The 23,014-nt window shown below is 54.7% G+C and overlaps 1 protein-coding gene and 1 long non-coding RNA gene across 7 annotated transcripts in view; both read right to left on the minus strand.

The window, feature by feature from the left end:
- RAB11FIP3 (RAB11 family interacting protein 3) overlaps positions 1-23,014 on the minus strand; it is a 73,291-nt gene extending 50,277 nt beyond the window's left edge. For all 6 annotated transcript variants that reach the window (XM_085018200.1, XM_021086921.2, XM_085018198.1 and 3 more), the window contains exon 1: positions 21,957-23,014. In XM_085018200.1, the coding sequence (XP_084874326.1) occupies positions 21,957-22,568 (612 nt within the window). In that variant the 5' untranslated portion in view covers positions 22,569-23,014. The remainder of the gene's footprint in view (positions 1-21,956) is intronic.
- On the minus strand, positions 16,358-19,361 carry LOC146404618 (uncharacterized). The gene is made up of 2 exons (XR_014841125.1): positions 18,446-19,361; positions 16,358-18,241 (listed from the first exon to the last, which is right to left on the minus strand). It is a non-coding gene; the product is annotated as an uncharacterized LOC146404618 (long non-coding RNA).

Raw genomic sequence — 23,014 nt, forward strand, 5'->3', positions numbered from 1 at the left:
AAACAAGCTCTGGGTTACAACAAGGACACGGCACGGCCCTCGCCTGGTTCCCTAGGAAGGACCACAAGCAGGGGAAGAGCTAGGCAGGCACGCACACATCAGGGCACGGCCCCAGATTCACACACGCTCCCTTCTCTAGATGAGAAGACAGCGCCACGTGCTGTTTCAAACGACAGAGAAAACCCCACGTTGGGGCGCCGGCCGCGCCCAGCCCGCACAGACACACTCCAGGGCCCGGGACCCATGCTGCTTCCCTCTGCGCCCTCATTCCAGCGGGTGGGTCAAGGCGCAAGTTCACAAGCAACACGGACGCCTCTGTGACTTCAGCTGGGATCGTTCTGCCTAAAGGAAGCTTCGAGAGGTAAGAGCCAGCCGTGCCCCGAGAACAGCCGGGGCGGGGACCGACCACACACGGTGTGCTCCGGAGGGCACGCAGGCCCGCCCGCCCAGGGGAGCAGGACCCAGGGCCACGGTGGGGAGACGTGGGCCAGAGGCCAGGAGATGAAGCAGGACAAGAAGCAGGGCCGGCCCCACACCCCCCACCCTGCCCGGGCCTCGGCACTCGTGCCCTGCACCCGGCTCAGAAGCACAAGGCAGAGTCCGCAAGCACCCAGCCGGGAAGAAGCGGCCAGTCCCGAGGAGGCCCCAGGTCTCCTGGCGGAAGCTCCCCCCACAGGAATCCCAGTGCAGGAGCCAAAGTCCCCCAGACTCGGTCCTCGGGTTCAGCCACCTGACTAGGGATAAGGCCCTTCGGAGCCTACGTCGTCTGTGGGTGGCTTTTGGTTGCTGCGCTTCGAGATTTGTTTAAACCTAAAAGGGGCAGTTCCAGGACCTGGACGGTGGCCCAGGACCAGTCGTGACAGGAGCAAGCAATCCCAGCAGCTCTGAGACGCTAGCAGTAAACCCTGGAGGCAGACGGAGTTAACTGTGCAACTGACCTCTCGTCTGTGATGGTTACACGTGTTTTTAAATTACCAGGAGATCCTTCAACAATGGGCAAAAAACTTCTTGTGTGTGTTTTTAGGGCCACACCCGCGGCATATGGAGGGTCCCAGGCTCGGGGTCCAATTGGAGCTACAGCTGCCGGCCTCCACCACAGCAACACCAGATCTGACCCGCGTCTGTGACCTACACCACAGCTCACAGCAACGCCGGATCCTTAACCCACGGAGCAAGGCCAGGGATAGAACCTGCAACCTCATGGTTCCTGGTCAGATTCATTTCCACTGCGCCACGACGGGAACCCTGGGAAAAAAATTCTAAGTCAGCACACAGTGCAAACTCTCCAGGCTCGCACCCTCTCCACCACCATCCTGTTTCTCTGCGCTTCCCTCTTCGGCACCTTGCTCTTTAAAAACAGAATGCCAGGAGTTCCCACCATGGCTCAGTGGAAACGAACCTAACTAGTATCCACAGGGATATGGGTTTCAACCATGACCCTGCTCAGTGGGTTAAGGATCCAGCACTGCCTCAGGCTGTGGTATGAATCACAGATGTGGCTCGGATCCCGCACTGCTGCAGCTGTGGTGTAGGCCGGCAGCTACAGCTCCGACTGGACCCCTATCCTGGGATCCTCCACATGCCGCGGGTGAAGCCCTAACAAGAAATAAATATATACATAGATAAATAAACGCCTAGAAGGTTAAAATGACCCACAATGCTAGTTGGGACTGTGTTCTGTAAATGTGCATTAACATTATATTTTTTTTTGCATCGTAGGGCCACACCACAGCCACAGTAACGCCAGATCCTTAACCCGCCGAGCAAGGCCAGGGATGGAACCCACCACCTCATGGTTCCTAGTGGGATTCGTTTCCGCTGCACCACGACAGGCACTCCTGTAAATGTACATTATCCTGTTACTGCTTTAAAGGCAATACCAACCTGAGAGCAGGCTCCTAACTCGCACATTACAAATGCTAAACGCCCTCCTACTAGAAAGTTCTCAGTCTGAAAGCGAGAGCCAAATGTTCTTCCAAATGCTGTTAAGCCTCACCAACCAGTACTTCTTGCAAAATGCATCATAAGGCAGACTCCTGGAAGTGGGTGCTTAAAAATAAATTCACCAAGAGGAAAACGTACGGCTTTTCTCTCCTCACCAGCCAGAGTGAATCACGTTGATAAGGATGGACTTCTCTCATAAAAGGGCTTTTTGTTTCCTGCAGCAAAAAAGTCGGCCTTGGTTTTCCTGGATTTTAGTAAAGTAACCAGCCCACCCAGAGCTGGACTGGAATCCAACCGGAAACAAGGGAAGAAGAAGAAGGGGAGGAGGAGGAAGGGAGAGGGGAGGGCCTGCCTGCCTCCCAGTCCCACAGTCACCTCGGAAGATGTCCAGCTGTCCCCTCAGTGCCCCAACAGCCACCTGATGAAGCCCCTGACCCCTGGGGCACTCACCAGCACTGCCTCAAGCCCCGCCGCCCCTAACACTGACGAGGCCCAGCTCCGTGCCTTCACGCAGCTCAGGGGACAGGCCACTTCCGCTCGCCTTCCCCTGCCGGGCCCACCACAGAAGCAAGCACGCCTGGACGAGCCGAGCGGAGCTGAGCAGGGCGCGCCGGCACCTGGACACAGCCCAGCACAGCCTCTGCTCCAGTGCAGACACCAGCAGCCTTCACGAGACCCGCCCGGGCTCCAGAATGAACGGGCACAAAGTGCCTGAACTCGAAGCCCCTGCACCCACAGCACACCACCCGCTGGTTTCCCCAAGTGCGCCTCACACTGACTCGACCTGGGCGAGGCCGAGGGGCAGTCCCGGGAGGGAACAACCTCCCTCCTGGTTTGTGATGACACCCGTAAGGGAAGCCTGTGCTCGGGCCCAGGCAATGACTGGTCAGCCTGACCACAAAACATGCGTATTTACCGACGACCTGAAGAGGTGACAAGGGGGAGCTCCCGCCATGGCGCAGCAGAAACCAACACTACTAGGTACCACGGGGACGCGGGTTCCATCCCTGGCCTCCCTCAGTGGGTTAAGGATCTGGGGTTGCCGTGAGCTGTGGTGTAGGTCGCAGACTCGGCTTGGCTCCTGTGTGGCTGCGGCTGTGGTGCAGGCCATCAGCTGCAGCTTCAATTCAACCTCTAGCCTGGGAACTTCCATGTGCCTCAGATGCCGCCCTAAAAAGCAAAAAATAAGAAAATAATATAGTAGTGGCGAGGGGCCCGCTGACACACCCACCTAGCAAGGCCCCAGTCACCACGTCAGGCGGAAGGCAGCCGGGCGAGGGGTCTGACAGCTCCAGGTCCCCATGGGCCTCTCTCAGCAGCAGTCTCTGGCCTTCTCGCCTGATCTCAGAGCACAGTCCCCACTCACGACGCGACCCTCCCAGACTCCCTGAGACACCCACCAACGGGAAGATTAACTCCATCTCCAAAACCAGCGGCGGCAGCTCCCTTGTGGCTCAGCAGGATAAGGAGCCAACACGGTCAGGTCTCCGCGGTGGCACAGGTTCAGTCCCTGGACCAGGAACTTCCACACGCTGCAGCTGTGGCAAAACCAAACCAAAGCAAACCAGCATCCGTAGGGAACCGCCTCCTCGACAGGCGGCGATTCTGGACGGGGCCGAAAGAAGAAACCCACCCCCCAAGGGACGCGCTGCTCTCGGTGGTTCTGGCACACAGCCCGGCCTTCTCTGGGCAGGACCGGCCGGCAGGACTGCCGGGTGGATGGCAACTCCAGGCGCCTCTGCCATCTGCGTCCCCAACGGCCCACGGCATCCGCGCCATGGAGGGACACGGGGGCGCGAGGCCCGCAAGGAGGACACGCAGCAGCTCTCGGCCAGAGGCCGGCAAGGACGACCCTTCCTCCTCCAAGGGCTCCGTCCCCGGCACGGCGGCCCCGGGCAGCGCGGCCTGCGGCTTCCCGGCTCCCGGCTGCAGGGTGGCAGGGATGGAGCGAGGCGCCGGGAGCAGGACGCCTCCCGGGAAAGGGAGGCCTGTCCAGAGGCACAGCCGAGGGCTCTCTGCCCGCTCCCTTTGGATCCCACAGAAAAGCTCTGAGGGGCTCAGAAAGCCGGAGAAAACGCTGCCTGTCTTGGCTCTGAGCCCTGAGACAGTAACAAACCTCAGGTCAGGCTGGGGAGTCAGGCACCTTCTGAGTGAGAAGCCACTGCTGTGGCTGTGGGTCCAGCGGTTTCACTCCCAGGAGAGAAACTGGGAAACATAAACACCTACCAACGGGGCACAGCAACACACTGGAATGTTCCACGGTCTGTGTCTGTGGCTCTGTCAAAATACGGAAACTATCACACACATGAAAACGCAGGTGTCTGTGGCTCTGTCAAAATACGGAAACTATCACACACATGAAAACGCAGGTGAGAAAGGCTAAGCGAAAGCATTTGTAGGCCCAGGTTTGTGTCTGTGGCTCTGTCAAAATACGGAAACTATCACACACATGAAAACGCAGGTGAGAAAGGCTAAGCGAAAGCATTTGTAGGCCCAGGTTTCCCGCAGACAAGCTCCCCTGCGGTGCAGCAAATGACGGACCTGGCATTGCCACTTAAGTGGTTTGGGTCACCGCTGTGGCACAGGTTCAGTCCCTGACCCAGGAACTTCCACATGCCGGGTACGTGGCCAAAAAAATAAACAAACAAAATTTTAAAATAAAATCTAAAAAAGGAGTTCCCGTCGTGGTGCAATGGAAACGAATTGGGCTAGCAACCGTGAAGTTGCAGGTTCAATCCCTGGCCTCGCTCAGTGGGTTAAAGATCTGGCGTTGCCGTAGCTGTGGTGTAGGCCAGCAGCTGTAGCTCCAATTAGACCGCTGGCCTGGGAGCCTCCACGTGCTACAGATGCGGCCCTAAAAAGACCAAAAAGACAATAAAAATAAAAGCAAAATTTAAATTTAAATTTAAAATACAAAGCCATTCAGGAGAGACTGGAAAGGGGCAGCAGAGCCTCCGCCCAGCCCTGCTCCAGCCTGGAGACACTGACAAGCCCTGCCCTGCCTGTGGCACAGAGAGAGGAGCACGTAGGCGACACCCAGGTGGGAAGCAGAGGGGAGAGGGCGCCTCCCTCCCTCCCCACTGGAGCCCTGGGAGGACGCAGCCCCAGAGGAGAGCCGAAGATCCGGAAGCAGCACAGGACCTACAAGCAGGAACTCAGAGCAGAGGACACAGGATCACAAGGGCACAGAGCAGGTGCCGACAGACGACACGGCAAAGCATGGAAGTGCACTGGGTGCCAGGCTCTGATGGGAAACCTCGGCCCGGGGAGGCCAACTCAGGAAGCACAGCCACAGGCGCTCCCCCAGGCAGGAGGGTGAGAGCAGAACCATGAGATCCCAGCAGACGAGCTGGAAACGACGGCCGACAGGTGTGCAGAAAACTACACACAGGAACACACAACGCGTCACTAACGCCAGGAAAAGCGAAAGGCCATACTAGAAAGAACTGGAACCACAGCACGTGAGATGGGTCCACCAGGAAAAATGTCCACAGTCAGAACAAGAAAAACACAGAATGGCTGCTCAGCCAAGGCGGGGCCAACAGTGCAGAGAAAGGCAGAGGCGGGAGGGATACAAGTGGTTACAGCGCCCCCAACAGGACGTCAACAGACCCGGCTGGCCCTGGGAAAACCTTTCCACAAGACCCAACAGCCAGGAGCCTGCGAGCAGAGGCAGGCGGTAAGGACAGGGCAGATCCTTGTGTCACAGACATGCAGTCACTTCGGCCCCTTGTTTTTGTGCCACACCATGGCCTGTGGAAGTTCCCGGGCCAGGGATCCAATCTGAGCTGCAGCGACGCTGGATCCTTAACCCACTGCACTGGGCTGGGGATCGAACCAGCAAGGCCGCAGAGAAAAGCCAGATTATTCACGCACTGCTCCACGGCAGGAACTGCCCCCACCAGACTTTTTAAACCACACACACGCTAAATGAAAGTAAGCTGAAACAGAAAACTAAAACAAGTAGAAAAAACATGAAGTAAGCTGAGGTGAGAGGGTAGCAGGGGTGAGCAGGGAAGAATGGGCCAAGGCACGTGGACATCTTGGTCGGAGCCCTGGCTTCTCGTCAGGGCTGCTCGAGGGGGCAGGACACAGAGAGGGCAGGGGGCAGCCCTGAGGGCTCCTGAGGGCCAGCAGAGAGGGCCCCAAGCAAACACCTATCAAGTTAAGGTCGGGACAATACAACAGGGAGGAAAGGAGAGACATTAAAATATGATGGGGGGGGGGGTTCCCGCTGTGGCCCAGCAGAAACGAATCCAGCTAGTTGCGGGTTCGATCCCTGGCCTCGCTCAATGGGTTAAGGACCCAGCATTGCCATGAGCTGTGGTGTAGGTCGCAGACGTGGCTCAGATCTGATGGAGCTGTGGTGTGGTCCAGCAGCTGTAGCTCTGATTCAGCCCCTGGCCTGGGAACCTCCATATGCCAGGGCAAAAAAAAAAAAAGATAAAAGGGTGGTCTTGAAAGAGATGCAAACATTCTCAAAACTCTCTGGACAGTGGCTCTCCAAACAGCATCCCAGGACCAGGAGCAGCAGCACTGCCAGGAAGTAATGCCCAAGAACCTATCGGGCCCACAAAGGCCACATACGTCAGACACTCTGGGGTGGGCCCAGCAGCCAGTTTTGACAGGGTCTCCAGGGGAGTTTTTGTTTTTTTCTTTTGGCCGCCCCGTGGCATATGGAGCTCCTGGGCCAAGGATCAGAGCCAAGCCGCAGCTGCAGCAACGCCAGATCCTTCCTCCGCTGTGCCAGGCCAGGGATCAGCCCTGTGTCCCAGAGCTCCCAAGATGCTGCCGATCCTGTTGCACCACAGCGGGAACTCCACCAGGTGATTCTGATGCATGTAAGCAGGTGAGACCAGGCCACAACTGACCACTCTGGAGTGGAAGACAGCTGTTCTCAACCCATGGTCCAGGGACCCAGGAAGACCCTACTGTCTGAGGAAGGGGGGGGTCTGCAAGATTAAAACCAGTTTCATAACCTTCTAAGGTGGCCTCTGTTTTCTTCCATACGCTCTCTCACGAACGTTCAGCGGACTTGTCCAGAGGCTACGTGGCACAACAGATCGCTTGCAGAAGCAGATAAAAAAGGAACCAGCTCTCTTCAATCAAGCCAGACATTTAAGAATCTTGGCAAAATGTAAAATAACACCCCCTCCTTTTTTTTTTTTTTTTTTTTTTTTTGCTTTTTAGGGCCAAACTCACAGCATATGGAGGTTCCCAGGCTAGGGGTCTAATCGGAGCTTATAGCTGCCGGGCTCCACCACAGCCACAGCAATGCCAGACCTGAGCCGCCTCTGAGATCCACACCACAACTCACGGCAACGCCAGATCTTTGACCCACTGAGCGAGGCCAGGGATCAAACCCGCAACCTCATGGTTCCTCGTCAGATTCATTTCCACTGCGCGGGATGGGAACTCCTCCTCACTCTTTTAGAAAGTTGTCATTTTTCAAAAAAAACAGTCATTAACGATAACATGTAATGGATTTTTTTTAACAAATTAATAAAATATTTTGGATTTTTTTTTTTTTTTTTTTTTTTTTTGGTCTTTTTGCTATTTCTTGGGCCGCTCCCACGGCATATGGAGATTCCCAGGCTAGGGGTGGAATCGGAGCTGTAGCCACCGGCCTGCACCACAGCCACAGCCACGCAGGATCTGAGCAGCGTCTTCGACCCATAGCACAGCTCATGGCAACGTCGGATCCTTAACCCACTGAGCAAGGGCAGGGACCGAAACCGCAACTTCATTGTTCCTAGTCGGATTCGTTTCCACTGCGCCACAACGGGAACTACTCCTCACTTTTTTAGAAAGTTGTCATTTTTCAAAAAAAACAGTCATTAACAGTAACATGTAATGGATTTTTTTAATGAATTAATAAAATATTTTGGATTTTTTTAGTTTTAACTTTTTTTTTTTTTTTTTTTTTTTTTTTGGTGTTCCCAGGCCAGTGAACAGCAGTGACAGGGCCAGACGCCCAACTACTGGGCCCCCAGGGAACTCCTAGCTTCACACTCTAACACAGCAGAGACCAATGGAAACAACCCACATAAACAAAAGCCCTTTGGGAGCTCCCATCGTGGCTCAGTGGTTAACGAATCCGACTAGGAACTATGAGGTTGCGGGTTCGATCCCTGCCCTTGCTCAGTGGGTTAAGGATCCGGCGTTGCCGTGAGCTGCGGTGTAGGTCACAGACGTGGCTAGGATCTGGCGTTGCTGTGGCTCTGGCGTAGGCTGGTGGCTACGGCTCCGATTCAACCCCTAGCCTGGGAACCTCCATATGCTGCGGGAGTGGCCCAAGACATGGCAAAAAGACAAAAGAAAAAACAAAAAAACAAAAGCCCTTTGGATTCAGTAGCACCGAGCAATGCAAGGGTCTGAGACAGACAGCCGACAGACGGGCAGTCTAAGGCCTCCCCACCCTGTACCCACAAGGAATCTCGCGACCGCCACCGCTTCACCATCGCGCAGAGCTCGCTGTATCGCGAGCACTGAGAACAGCCCAATGCCACAAGCCCATCCTGCCCACAAGGAAACGAGGCTCCGGACCCTGCGTTTGAGGCTGGCACACACACCCAGCGCCGCATCCCGCACTGCCACGCCCAATCGCCTCCAGGGTCAAACGAGGCACGACGCACCAGCCTCCTGAGGTGACCCCGAATCTAGCGACGCAGGTGCCTCGGCCTTGCTAAGCCCCCTCCACGCCTTCGCTCCAACTCGGACTCATCTGCCTGAACGGTGTCACTGGAGAGGCGGGGGGTGGGGGGAAAGGGCTCGGGTTTCCTGGGAGCGAACCCGCAGGTTGAGCCAGATGCTTACATGCCTCGGGGAGCGGGACCCTTTGAGAAAGGAGAACCCGGTCTCACCACGCAGCTCCTCCTCGTTGTGGAACTTCACATGCCGCAGGGGCGACACTAAAAAGGAAAAAAACGAAGAGGGAGAAAAGGCTCCTGCGCTGTATTTCTCCTTCGCACTTGGAACTGCATCGAGCCCACGGTAAGGGTCACACAACCCAGGAAACCTCCGGGGCGCCCTCCCCGGTTGCATCCAGGCCCAACGCCCTCCCGTGAGCGTCGAGTCTCCACACACGCGGGCTTCTGGACAGAGCAACCGAAGATAAACCACAAGGAGCTCCCACCGCGGCTCAGGGGTGAACAGGCCCGACTAGCATCCTCGAGGACACAGGTTCAATCCCTGGACTGGCTCAGTGGGTTAAGGATCTGGCCTTGCCATGAGCTGTGGCATCGGTCACAGATGAGGCTCGAATCCCAAGTTGCCGTGGCTGTGGTGTAGACCCCTAACCTAGGACCTCCATATGCCTCGGGCACAGCTCTAAAAAGACAAAAGACAAAAAAAAAAAAAAAAAAAAAAAAAGGAAAAAGGAAAGAAAGTAAAACCAAGTTCCCTTGCAGTGCAGGGGGTTAAGTATCCGGCACTGTCCCTGCAGCAGCCCAGGTCGCTGCTGTGGCACAGGTTCAAACCCTGACCAGGGAACTTCCGAGTGCCGCAGCTGTGACCAAAACAAAAAAAAAAAAAAAAAAGGAAACCAGACATCATGACACCTCCCCAGGTCCTTCCAGCATCCATTTCCTGGGAATAGGGACCGTCATTCCACACGATGTCAGCTGCATCACGAGGCCCAAGAAACAACATCGTTATTACCAAGAGTTCCAGCCATAGTCCCATCTTCTCAATTATCTCTCTAACGGCTTTTGCAGGTCTGGTGGTTTTCTGCTTGCTTCTTTGTTTTTTTAAATCCAGGATCTAGTCAAGGGCCAGGCATCCGCGGTTATAGTTCTTCAGTCTCCTCCATCTGGGTTCTTGCCTTTTTTTTTTTTTTTTTTTTTTTTTTTGGCATCTTAGGGCCACACCCATAGCATATGGAAGTTCCCAGACTAGGGGTCGAATCAGAGCTACAGCTGCCGGCCTACACCACAGCTCACAGCAACGCCAGATCCTTAACCCACTGAGTGAGGCCAGGGATCGAACCTGCGTCCTCATGGATCCCAGCCGGGCTCGTTAACTGCTGAGCTACGACGGGAACTCCTCCTGCCCTTTTTACAACAATGACATCTAGAGAGTCCGGGCAGCTGTGGTGTAGATGCCCGACTGTCTGGGTCTCATTGCTTGACTGAGGTCCAGCATTTGTAGCAAGAACGTGTTCCCTCCCGCTAGTCCATCCAGGGTCCCATATCCGTCCATCACTGCAGAGTCAGCCTTCACGCTTCCTAACCAGTCGTCAGGGGAAAGACGCCCTGGACAGTGAGTGTCCTGTAGACCCCGGCCCACCACCACCCCCCCCCGCTGACCTCTGCCTGAATCAAAGTTAGCTTGGTGGGTGCAAAGCACTGTCTGAATGTCTCAGTCTTTCTGCTCTAACCAGCATTTTTCTAGAAGCAGCCCTATGTACCGCGTTGCAGAAGCACTGTGACTGATTTGTCACTCACCGCGAGCCATGGACTTTTGAAGTCCAGCACACCCATTATCATCATTCTTCTTTGTGCTCAAAATGCCCCAGATGTGCCCAGCAGGAACCCACTCAAACGGCTCTTTTTGTGACATGTCCTCATCAATTTTTGAGCACTTCCTTGCTTTCTGGTACAAGATCATTCAGGCTTGTACTGAATTTTCCCTTCCCAGAACCTGGAATAGGGCATTTCTCCAAGGATCCCTGATTCCTGTAGTGGGAAATGGTAGCTGACAACCAGGGCCTGGGGACTAGGTGTGCTCCTTACTATCGGGGTGCCATCACCCCAACAGAGCTGCGCCTGAGGCATACGGAGGTTCCTAGGTTAGGGGTCTACACCACAGCCACGGCAACTTGGCATTTGAGCCTCATCTGTGACCGACACCACAGCTCATGGCAAGGCCAGATCCTTAACCCACCGAGCCAGTCCAGGGGGTGTCCTCGAGGATGCTAGTCAGGTTCGTTAACCAGACCCTCTCAGAAGGCAGAGCCAGGGACGCCCTTCAATCACGTACTCGCACCGACACCTCCAATTTAAGCCCTCGGAAGAGGGTCCTTCTTCCCTCTTCCACACATGTCAGCTCCCGACTCCCAGAGCAACCTGGCTCTACCTCCAGTGTGTGTTCATCTGAACCTCGAACACAGCAGAGCCCTTCAGGGACCCCGCCGCAACCACGCACCTTTGCAGCACGTTTCTCTGCAGTTCCTTCATCCTGCTGAGCATGGCCCCGCCACAGAACAGAGGACTGCGTGTCTGCGACCACTCCGGCCTATGTGCTTATGCTATTAATTCCACACGCTTTCTATTTGAAATCACTAGCAGTCTTGGCTCGATCCTTGTTGGATTTCGGAATATGCAGAGTGTTTGGGGGGTCGAAAGGTCACAACTCCCTAAGAGGCACCACCACCGGATCCCTGCCCTGCTCCCCTACTTGGGGAAGTTACTATTTCAGGCTCTAGGCTCTCCTTCCTATGTGCCCTTTTGCAAAGGGAGGCAAATTCGTATACGTTCTTTAAAAAAATGTTTTTACTCAAGTGCAGTTGATGGACAATGACTCTTATTTCCTCCTCGGTCTTAGTTTGCATCCTTTCTTTGTTTCTCTGCGTTCAGACCCTGCCCAGAGCCCAGGACGGGAGACCTCTGACGGGCTGAGGACTCGACCGGAGGAGAGGCCAGGAGGAGAGGAGACGAGCCCGGTCAGGGTCTCGGGGTCTGGTTTACTCCTGTCTGTCCTTCCTCCTCCAAACTGAAGCCCGTCACTCACGGGTCTGGGCCTCAGACCCCTTCTTCGTTTTTAATGGGAATAAATTAGCATTTTTAGGCGCACAGCTCTGGGGCAGGAGGCAACGTCACACAGCGGGACAGCCGCCACCAGCATCCATCCCCGGGAGGCCTTCACCTTCCTCCACGGAAACGCAACCACATCGGGCGAATCCCCCCTGCCCGCCTCCCCCGGCCGCCTCCCTCTACCTCTGTCTCCAGAGTCTACTCCCGGAGCCTCCGCTAGGAAGCATGAGCCTTTCCTCTTTGTCTTCGTCCCTGGCAAGCAGCAGCTCAGAGGGGGATCGGAGTTCCCAGGGCCAGGGTCGGACCCAGGCCCAAGGGTGAAAGCGCTGAGCCCCGACCAACCACCCGCCTGGGAACACCCCACCCCGGGCTTTCTCTCCGTGTGTCAGGCATCTTCGCTGGCACCTTCTTCTTCACTTAAGACGTCTTAGAAACAGCTACCAGCTCACGGGCATCTTCCTCTTTTACTTTTGCAGTTGCACAGGTCGCTGCTGCGGGCATGCGTCTCGGCTCACTCATCCCACAGGGACACAGAGGCTGCTTCCATTTCTGCACCGCAGATAACACGGCAATAAACAACCCGGGGCAGCTGAGGTTGTGCAGGTGTGGAGGGACAGCCACAGGGGCAGCAACTGGAAGAAGGACCTCGAAGTTAAGGGCGAAGGCGACAGACCCTGACGAATTCTCTCCGTGAGGAGGGCACCGCCCTGCACACTCGCAGCAGCATATGAGGGTGCCCGTGTCCCCAGAGCCTCACCGGAAGAGTGTGTTCAAACCCGCAGACGTCTGCCAACAAAACGAGTGAGACGCACTGCCTCGCCGACCAGTCATCTCAGTGAGGCTGAGCACCTCTGCACATCTTTAAGGGCCATTCGTAGTCTCTCCCGTGGAATGTCTTCCTGACTTTTGCCCATTTCTCTAGCAGCTTGCAGTCTCTTTTTCCCTTTGACGCTGAGTTTTTATATCAGCCTTTTATCTGCAATTCACCTGTTTTGGTTTTTTTCTTTACAGGGCTGTACCTTCGGCATCCGGGCGTTCCCAGGCTGGGGCTTGAGTCGGAGCTGCAGAGGCTGGCCACGGCCACAGCGAGGCCAGATCTGAGCCACATCTTGTGACAACACTGGATCCTCCACCCACGGAGCGAGGCCAGGGATAGAACCTGCATATGCTCACAGACACCATGCTGGGTTCCTAACCAGGTGAGCCGAGACGAGAACTCCCGAATCCATATTTAAGCTAATTTACTAGTCTCAAAAACCTCGGAAAACTGGAGTTCCCATCAGCCGTCATTTTGTTGTGGCTCAGAGGAAACGAATCTGAGTCGTATCCATGACTCAGATCTTGTTCGGTGGTTTAAGGATCCGGCGTTGCCGTGAGCTGTGGTGTAGGTCATAGATGCGGCTCAGATCCGGCATCGCTGAGGCCGTGGCACACGCCAGCAAGCTGCAGTTCCAGTTTGACCCCTAGCCTGGGAACCTCCACATGCCGAGAGTGTGGCCCGAAAAAGAAAAAAAGAAAAAAAAACACAAAAACCTCTGAAAATGACAATGTAATCAGTGAAATTCTTTCCACCAGGAAGTTTTTCGTCGCGTATGTTAGATGCTGATGAAAGTGCAGCGCCGGTCTGGACGCCGACCTTCAGGAATTATAGGCGTTTTCTCATATGCATTTCCCCAAATATCGAAAACCTAACAATACACCTTTAATAAGCATTTGAACATGCTAATCCAATGTGCTACAGAGTTTTTAAATTTACCAGAAAATCGGAGTTTCCGTAGATGTACTGCGTGTACTGATCTTAAAGTTTAACTAAGTCAAACATGTAAATAGTTTATCTTCAGGGTCTATTTACACTATCCACTTCTGAAGATAATTACTAGATTATTTTTTGTACTGTTTGAATTTATGATACTTGTACAGGGACCACTTTTCAAAATAATTTAAATCAGGAACAAAACAGAAAATCTGGCCAATACCACTTAAAACCAAATCTTTTTTTTTTTTTTTTGTCTCTTCAGCTATTTCTTGGGCCGCTCCCGCGGCATATGGAGGTTCCCAGGCTAGGGGTCAAATCGGAGCTGCAGCCACCGGCCTACGCCAGAGCCACAGCAACGCGGGATCCGAGCCGCATCTGCAACCGACACCACAGCGCACGGCAACGCCGGATCCTTAACCCACTGAGCAAGGGCAGGGACCGAACCCTCAACCTCATGGTTCCTAGTCGGATTAGTTAACCACTGCGCCACGACAGGAACTCCCCAAAACCACCTCTATTAAAACCCACTCCTACATCTCCCAACACACAACTAAAAACAATATTTTTATGGTTTTTAAAATCTTTTTGTTATGGAAATTTCTCAACACATACAAAAGTAGAGGGAATGATACAACAAAGCCCCATGTAGCCACGCCTCAGTTTCCACAATTACAGCACAGGGCCACTCCGGATTTTTTTTTTTTTAGGGCCGCACCTGTGGCATATGAAGGTTCCCAGGCTAGGGGGTGAATTGGAGCTACAGCTGTAGGTCTATACCACAGCTACTGCAACCCCAGGTCTGAGCTGCATCTGTGTCCTACACCAAAGCTCATGGCAAGGCCAGATCCTTAGACCACTGAGCAAGGCCAGGGATTGAACCCCTATCCTCATGGACACTAGTCAGAGTCTTAATCTGCTGAGCCACAGCAGGAACTCCAACGCAAGGCCAATCTTTAAAAATAATTTTTAATATCTCCTTCAAAACTGTCTTCACATGGGTCATTCCTACAGATAAAATCTTGGCTGGCGTACAAGCAGCTTACAGCCGACTAACCCACTTCCACCAGGAGTGATAACCCAAGCCACTCTGAAGGCGCTGCAACTGTCATGAAAGCCCTTTTACAAGCCATGTACCAGTCTTCAGTGTATGCCTAGCCCTTTGTCTGACAGTTCAATTATCATTAAGGTTTAGATCCTCCTTCTAGAATTTGGGGGCCACACCACGGCAGGTGGAAGTTCCAGGGTCAGGGATCGAACCCGAGCCACAGCCGCAGCAACTCAGATCCCTAAGCCACTGCACCGAGGATTCAACCAGTGCCACCAGAGACAAGCCAGATCATTAACCCACTGCGCCGTGGCAGGAACGCCCCTCCTTCCAGATTTCAATGCAACAGGTGTCTGAAAAGAAAGCGACACAGAGCTTGGTGCCCTTACCACCGCGTCTGTGTAGTCCCCCTGGCATTCAACCCTCCTTGCATGTCAGCCCTACCCTGGAATAAGCCCTCAGGACTCTGAGGCTTCCTGGGAACAAACCTCAGGCCTGCATTAAAGTACAGGTGGCCCTCTGTATCTGCACGCTCCACATCCACAGATGCCACCGACTGAGGGTCAAAACATGGGGGGGAGGGTCCCAGAAAGTTCCGAAAAGCAACACTTGAATTGCCTGTGCCATCAACTATTGACATAGCACTTAAACTGTACCTCCAACCATTTATGGAGCGTTTACATTACATTAAACATGTTAAATAAAATAGGGATGATTTGAAGCACATGGGATGGGAGTTCCCACCATGGCTCAGGAGAAATGAATCTGACTAGCATCCATGAGGATGTGGGCTCGATCCCTGGCTCTGCCCAGTGGGTTAGGGATCTGGCGTGGTGGTGAGCTGTGGTGTAGGTTGCAGACGTGGCTGGGAACTCACATTGCTGTGGCGGTGGTGAAGGCCAGCAGCCATAGCTCCGATTTGACCCCTAGCCTGGGAATCTCCACATGCCGCGGGTGCGGCCCTTGAAACACAAAAAGAATAAATAAATAAAAATAAAGCATAGGGGCTGGAGGTCCCATCGTGGCTGAGCAGGTTACAAACCTGAGTCGTACCCATGAGGATGTGGGTTCGATCCCTGGCCTCACTCAGGGGGTTAAGGATCCGGCGTCGCTATGAGCTCCAGCGTAGGTCACAGATGTGACTCCCATCCGGTGTCACATCCGGTGTCACCATGGCAGTGGCGTCGGCCTGCAGCTACGGCTCAGATTCCACCCCAGCCCGGGAAATTTCATATGCCGCAAGTGCAGCCATATAAGGGGGAAAAAAAAGCAGTTTCAAAACAACAGACATGGGAGTTCCTGCTGTGATGCAGGGGGTTAGTAACCTGGCATTTTCTCTGTGGGGGCCAGGTTCAGCTCCTGGCCCCGAAACATCCATATGCCATAGGTGTCGCCAAAAAACCACATAAACAAACAAGACATGGAATTACACCATTTTTGGACCATGAGACATTATTACACATATTTCCATTTACATACGAAGTACTTAAGCCGTTATCGCCGGATGGTGGGATTATAGGTGCCTCTTGGTTTTTTGTTTTGCTTATTGGTATCATTAGTTTCTTTCTTTTGGCAGAGCCCATGGCATGCATATGTTCCCAGGCCAGGGATCAAACCTGTGCCACAACAGTGACTATGCCAGGTCCCTAACTGCTGGGCCACCAGGGAACTCCTGGCTTCATCTTTTAAACAATAGACGCCTATAACAATAATCTGGTTTCTCCGCGATATGATCTCAATTATGTACCTCTATACACTATTGTGTGTGTGTGTGTGTGCGCGAGTGTGTACAAAAAGTTTAGAAGGGAATGCACTAAAATGCTAATGCGGTTTTTGTCAGGACAGTGGTTTAACTGGTCATTTTCTTCTGTTTTATGTTGTACTCTACTCTGTATTTTCCAGTTTTCAAAAATAATAAGCATGCATTACTTTCATAATATGAAGAAAGTACTTTTTGGCCTCACCCACACATACAGAAGTTACCAGGCCAGGGGTGGAATCCACACCACAGCAGTGACCATGCTAAGTCCTTAACTGCCAGAAACTCCAGAGGAAAGTTGTTTTGTTTTGTTTTTCTTTTTTGGTTGCCCCTCCACATATGGGTTCCCAGGCCAGGGATCAGATCTGAGCTGTAGCTTCAAACCTAAGCCACAGCTGCAGCAATGCCAGATCCTTAACCCACTGTGTTGGGCCAGGGATCGAACCTGCGTCCCGGTGCTCCCAAGATGCCGCCAATGCTGTTGAACAACAGTGGGAACTCCAGAAGTATTTTTTAAGACGCCAACCAAACTGCCTGTGATGCAAGCCCGGGAAGGAACATTATCTGCCTGTGAGCAATTCCCCCGACACAGATCCAGACACACACATCCTACCAGCTCCCACGTGCACCTGCTCAGGCACACACACGCATTCCCTCTTTCACACGCACACACACACACACAAATCCTGGGCCAGGACAGAAACTGCAAAGGGCACTGAAGGAAAGGGGGCAGCCAAGCGCCTCTGAGGAGTTCCCAGTGCCCCCAGCAGAGGAATGAAAAGCGGGAGACCGTCTGGGCACCGCACGGCCTCACACAAGTCCCACGGCGGACAGACACGACCCACAAGGTTGCTGAAGGGCAGTCACTGCTCTGACATGCAGGGTTCTCCGCAAAGGACCGGGGATGTTACAATGGAAATGCCTGAGAGAGTGTTACCATGACATGTGACAATAACCTTTAAAATTACAATGAACTCCCTTGGAAAATAACACCCAAAGAAACCAATCCTTTCGCACGATCACTCTTGTGATTTATTTACAGCTTCTGCTCTATGAAAAGTTGGTGCAGACTACAGAAACACCAGTCCTCTCAGGAGGCAGGGGTCGAGTCCATGAGCAAACTTCAAAGCAAGTCGAGGACTTAAAGACAACCCATTCCAGAAGGTCCCTGGTGTCTACCGGTGATGAAATGGAGCTTTCGCCAGCGCAGCCCAGTTCCCCCTGGCTTGGGAACTGAGACCCCACATCAAGCTGCACACCACCCACCAAAAAAGGAAAAAAAAAAAGGATAACCTATCCCCGCCTCACAGCCAACGAGTGCCTGGACACATCCAACTGCACACTCCTGTTCAAGAAAATACGACTAGAAAGCTCCACCGTCGCCCCCTTTCTCCTTTCAGTGTCTGCCAACTCTGTTACACTAAACCACACCTGCTCTGTCTCCAGAAGAGGCAACGGGAGCCAGACACCCCACGACGCTGCTGAAGAAAGACGGACCCCACAGCCATCTGGATCACGAATGGCAACTGCCCGGGTTAAAGATCCAGGCCATCCATTTTAAGACGTTAAAACACTTCCTTCGTAAACAGATGACACAAAAGACACTGAAAACGTGCCGGTCATCAGGGCACTCCGGCTGTTTCCATCAAGACAGGAGCATGCCCAGGCTACCACTTTCATGCACTCGGAAGTTTGAAATCTCAAGGTGGAAAGTGCAAAAACTTACGGTTCTGATTGCTGTTGTGCAGCTTAGCCAAACTGTTCCTAGGGCTTAAAAGAAATCATGGTCGTTCCCGTCGTGGCGCAGTGGTTAATGAATCCGACTGGGAACCATGAGGTTGCGGGTTCGGTCCCTGCCCTTGCTCAGTGGGTTAACGATCCGGCGTTGCCGTGAGCTGTGGTGTAAGTTGCAGGCGCGGCTTGGATCCCAAGTTGCTGTGGCTCTGGCGTAGGCCGGTGGCTGCAGCTCCGATGTGACCCCTAGCCTGGGAACCTCCATATGCCGCGGGAGCGGCCCAAGAAATAGCTGAAGAGACAAAAAAAAAAAAAAAAAAAGAAACCATGAATGTTTAAAAGCAAATTCTTATCTTTGGAGATACACACTGAAATATTTATGGGCAAAATGATATGGCAGGTACGTGCTTCAAAAGCAATCTGGCGGGTGAGCAGTGAGATGCTGTGTACTGCACTGGGAACTGTATCTAGTCACTGATGACGGAGCAGGATAAGGTGAGAAAAAGAAGGTACACATGGACGTGTGACCGGGTCATTTTGCCGTACAGCAGAAAACTGACAGAGCACTGTAAGCAAACTATAGTGGAAAAATAAAAATCATTTAAAAAAAAAAAAAAGCAACCTGGGGATGAGGGGTAGGACGTTACAAATGAACCAAGACTGTGCACGCTGAGTGATGACTTGGGGGCGGGTAGCAGACTCCTCTCTACTCTCATATATGGGCAAAACATTTTTTTTTAATTGAAAATATTTATGATGAGGTGGAATTCCTCATTTTTCTCTAAACTACTTCACTATCCAAAAATATTTCTTCTCAGAGAGCCCTGGTGGTGCAGTGGGTTAAGGATCCAGCACTGTCACTGCTGTGGCTCGGGTCCCTGGGTTAAAGATCCGGCATGGCGATGGCTGGGGTGAGGCCTCAACTACAGCTCCGATTCCACCTAGCCTGGGAAGCTCCATATGCCACGGGGTGGCCCTAAAAAGACCAAAAGAGAAAAAAAATCTTCTCTTTGCTCCTCTATAATGTATTCTGACCCCGGACTCGAAAGAGCAAGACGGAGTCATAACAAAGACTATCAGAGCTCACCCAGACACACAAACCAGCCTTCCAATAACCCTGCTAATTATCTGCTCCAAACAAAAGCGCTCCTCCACCGTCCCAGGAAGCCTGTCCAAGCCCAGGGCTCAGGACTTCCCGATGTGGCGCAACATGACTGGCAGCATTTCTGGAGTGCTAGGACACAGGTTCGATCCCAGGCCCAGCACAGTGGGTTAAGGATCTGGCATTACCGCAACTGCAGCTGGGATCGGATCCCTGGCCAGGAACTCCATATGCCGAGGGGCAGCCAAAAACGGAAAAAAAGCACCACCCCCGCCACCCCCGCCCCCACCCCCACCACGTGCGGTACTCAGATCATGCCCCACATGCTTCTTCCTGAGCAGTCTGGGAGAGCAGAGAGGAGGGCAGTGCCCGCCCGGCCTCCCTTGCTTGCCCACCCCCCAAATCCTTAGTCATCCCAGCCTCACCCCCAAACCGAAAATGCCACCAGGAGCTACCAGAACAAAGAATGTTGACTCATTTCTACTTTGTATTTACAAAAGCCTCAGCCCCAAATGGCAACCCAAAGGTTTTCCCACCGGGACCAATACCAATGTGAACATTGCAACAAGAGGTGGCTGGTTCTCAAGTGAGCAGGACCGTGTGGGAGTGAAGGCGATGCATCTTCGTGGTAAGGCTTAGGGCCACCCAACCTAAGAAGCTGGAGAGCCACCTAAACATTCGGAGCCAGAGGACTGTCCAGCACTGACGGTCTGGAAGGTCTTGGAAAGTTACTTCACCTCTCCGGCCTCCAGACTCTTCCCTGTAAAGTGGGATGATTCCCGTCTGCCTACAACCAGCTCAGAGAAAGGGGGATGATCCAGTGAAAATAGAAACAAACAGGTAGAGCCTCCATCAGAGGCAGAGCACGGCAGGGAAGAACAGATGTGTCTCTCCCTTAACATCCTTGACTGGTGGAACGAGGAAGGGTGTGTTTGGGGCGAAGACACAGGGCACTACCACCACCCCAGTAGAAAACAACCGAGGACCCCCAAGCGCCCCCGGCCCAGGGGCAAGGAGGAAAGGCATCAAAACACTGGACCAGGGAGTTCCCAGGGTCGTGGCGCAGCGGAATGCATCCGACTAGGAACCACGAGGTTGCCGGTTCGATCCCTGGCCTCACTCAGCGGGTGAAGGATCCGGCATTGCCGTGAGCCGTGGTGTAGGTCGCAGACGCGGCTCGGAGCCCGTGTTGCTGTGGCTGTGGTGGAGGCCAGTGGCTACAGCTCCGATTCGACCCCTAGCCTGGGAACCTCCAGGCAGGTGCAGCCCTAAAAGGACAAAAAAACAAAAAACAAACAAAAGCACCTGGAGCAGCCATCTCGGTCCAAGCTAAGCACACAGGATATTATCAGTTGTGTATCTCTCCGTCCGTCAGACTAAGAGATGGGAAACCCAATCTCAAGCAAGATCTTCCAACCCAGAGCTAAAGCAGGGCGTCCCACAGACCCAACGCCGACATGCAGGCCCACTGCCACATGCACATCTTCCCAGGCCGGGACCTCAACAAGGAACCTGAGCTCAGGCAAGCCGGTTCTGCACCCAACAGCTCAATGGACACTGTCAACACTCACGGGCACCCGGATCCCTTGTACAGGCTCTTAACGTGATGACGGATGCTCTGAAAAGCAGGGTGTCAATGATGCCTCTTAAAGACCTCTGGGCTTAAACATGTATCCACGCTTGAACAGCCACTTTACGAATGTCCGCAAGTGTGAGAAGTCAGCAACACACAAAAACTAGCAGATCAGCATTTTAGGAATTTCCTATTCCTAAGTCAAAAATTTACAAGTAGGAGTTCCTGTCGTGGCTCAGTGGAAACAAATCTGACTAGCATCCATGAGGACACAGGTTCGATCCCTGGCCTTGCTCAGTGGGTTAAGGATCCGGCGTTGCTGCGAGCCGCGGTGTAGGTTGCACATGTGGCTCGGATCTGATGTGGCTGTGGCTGGCAGCTGCAGCTCTGATGTGACCCCTAACCTGGGAACCTCCATATGCTGCCGGTGTGGCCCTAAAAAAAATAATAATAATAAAGGCAAAAATAAAAAAAATTACAAGTGAACGTCGGTAATCAATTTGCATGTATTTGGGTTAATACCAGAACACACACAGCCCTGCTGCTGTCTCCACCTAAACTTTCCTAAGCGCTGGGAGGGAGGGACTGGAGGGTGAGGGCCACCTCCTCCTAGCGCAGCCACAGCCCCGGGGGGCTGGGCAGGACCCCCTGCCCCACTGCACTGTGCCTTCCCAACACCTGCCCCACAGGCGAGGAGGTGGCCCTGAGGCAGTTCTGCTCAGGCTTCCTCAAGTCTGCATGCACCATGGTGCTCCGAGGCTCATTCCCCTCCCTCTGGGCTTCCTCTCTTTCCCTTCTGCACAGAAGGAACAGCAGTGAAATTTTTTGGCATTCGGCGTCTCCCAAACAACGAGTCTATGGAGAACATATGCCAACCACACACAGTAAAGTAACTGCGCTCAAAATAGACGTCTGGAACATGATCCCTAAGCGTCCAGGTGCCCCGTGGCAGACCCAAGGAGCGAATTACTTCAGCCCGACCAGACCTGGGCCCTCCGCTGGGGGAACGGCGGGCACGTCTGCGGAGGGCACTTCCATCGGGCAGCCTGGGGGCATGTCCCCAGGCCAGGCGCTCCCCTCGACTTAGGAAAATATCCAGCTTGTGTGGCCTGAGACGTCAGGGAAGACACTAAATCCCGGAATTAGAACCTCTCTCAAGGGGAAAGAGGCGCTTCGGCGAAATTCGACCAGAGGTGAGGGCAGAAGTCAAGCACGAGAGGACGCGGACCCCGGCCTTAAGTGCCCTCCGCGACCCCCGCGCACGGAGCCCGGCTCCCACGCTGCGAGTTACCTGCTCTGCCCCGTAGACGGTGGCGAACTGGACGAAGTCCGCGATGCGGACGAAGCCGTCTCCATCCCCGTCCAGGGCTTCGAACACGGCTCGGAGCCGGGGGGCGTCCTCCGGACACCCCGCGGGCTCGCTCGTTAAGGGGCGGGTCTGGCTGAAGTCCGAGGGCCGGTCCGGGTCCCCGGGACCCAGCTCCAGCGCCGGCTCGCCGACCTCGGGCGAGGGGAAGGGGGGGAAGAAGTCGACCTCGCCCCGCAGGTGGTGGCTGCGGCTGAAATCCTGCGCGCGGGCTGTCGCGCTGTGCGGGCAGCTTGGGGGGCCGTCACCCTCCGGCTCAGCGGTCCAGGAATAAAGCGGGCCTAGTTCCGACAGCGGCGGGTCGGGGTCGGGGTCGGGGTCGGGATCGGAGTCGGGGTCCGGGTCTGGGGCCCGGCCAAGGCGCTGAGGCCTCCGCTCCGGCCCCGGGCCCCGTCCGGCCTCCGGGCCGGCTTCGGGGTCTTGCGGGCCGAGCCCCAGGTGGAGGGCGGGAGCGGAGGGCGCGCCGGGCCCGCCGGGGTCTGGGTCGGGGCCCGGGCCGCCCGAGGGGGAGGCCGGCCGGCCCGGCTCCATCTTCATGGGCGCGCCCCCGGCCGCGGCGCAGGCCCGCGAGGCCAGTGGAACGGCGGGCGGCGCGGGCGGCAGACAAAGGCGCTCAGGGCGCGGCGGCGGGCGCGGGCATCCCCGCGGCGACGCGGGCGGGCGCGCGCGGGGCGCCCGGGCTGCTCGGGCTGGCGCTCGGGCCCTGCTCCGCCCTCGCCCATCTTCGCGCCGCGCCTCAGCTGTCCTCGGCCCTGCGGCGCGGCGGGCGCGGGCCCATGGCGGCGGCGGCGGCGGCGGCGGGTGGCACAAGGAAGCCGAGGGTGAGGACGAGGAGGGGAGGCTAAGGAGCGGGTCGCCGAGGAGGGGGATCTGGAGAATCAGGACCCTAAACAGGAGGACGGCGCGCAGGAGGACGCTGAGGGGAACACGGTTGAGGAGGACGAGGAGGTGTCCGCGGTACCCGAGCTCACGCCGCCGCCCTC

The sequence above is a fragment of the Sus scrofa genome, chromosome 3 (assembly GCF_054392235.1).
Source record: "Sus scrofa isolate SSC_HxYL_T2T_F1_AM1 chromosome 3, Sscrofa_HxYL_maternal_Yorkshire_Landrace_v2.0, whole genome shotgun sequence".
NCBI lineage: Eukaryota > Metazoa > Chordata > Mammalia > Artiodactyla > Suidae > Sus > Sus scrofa.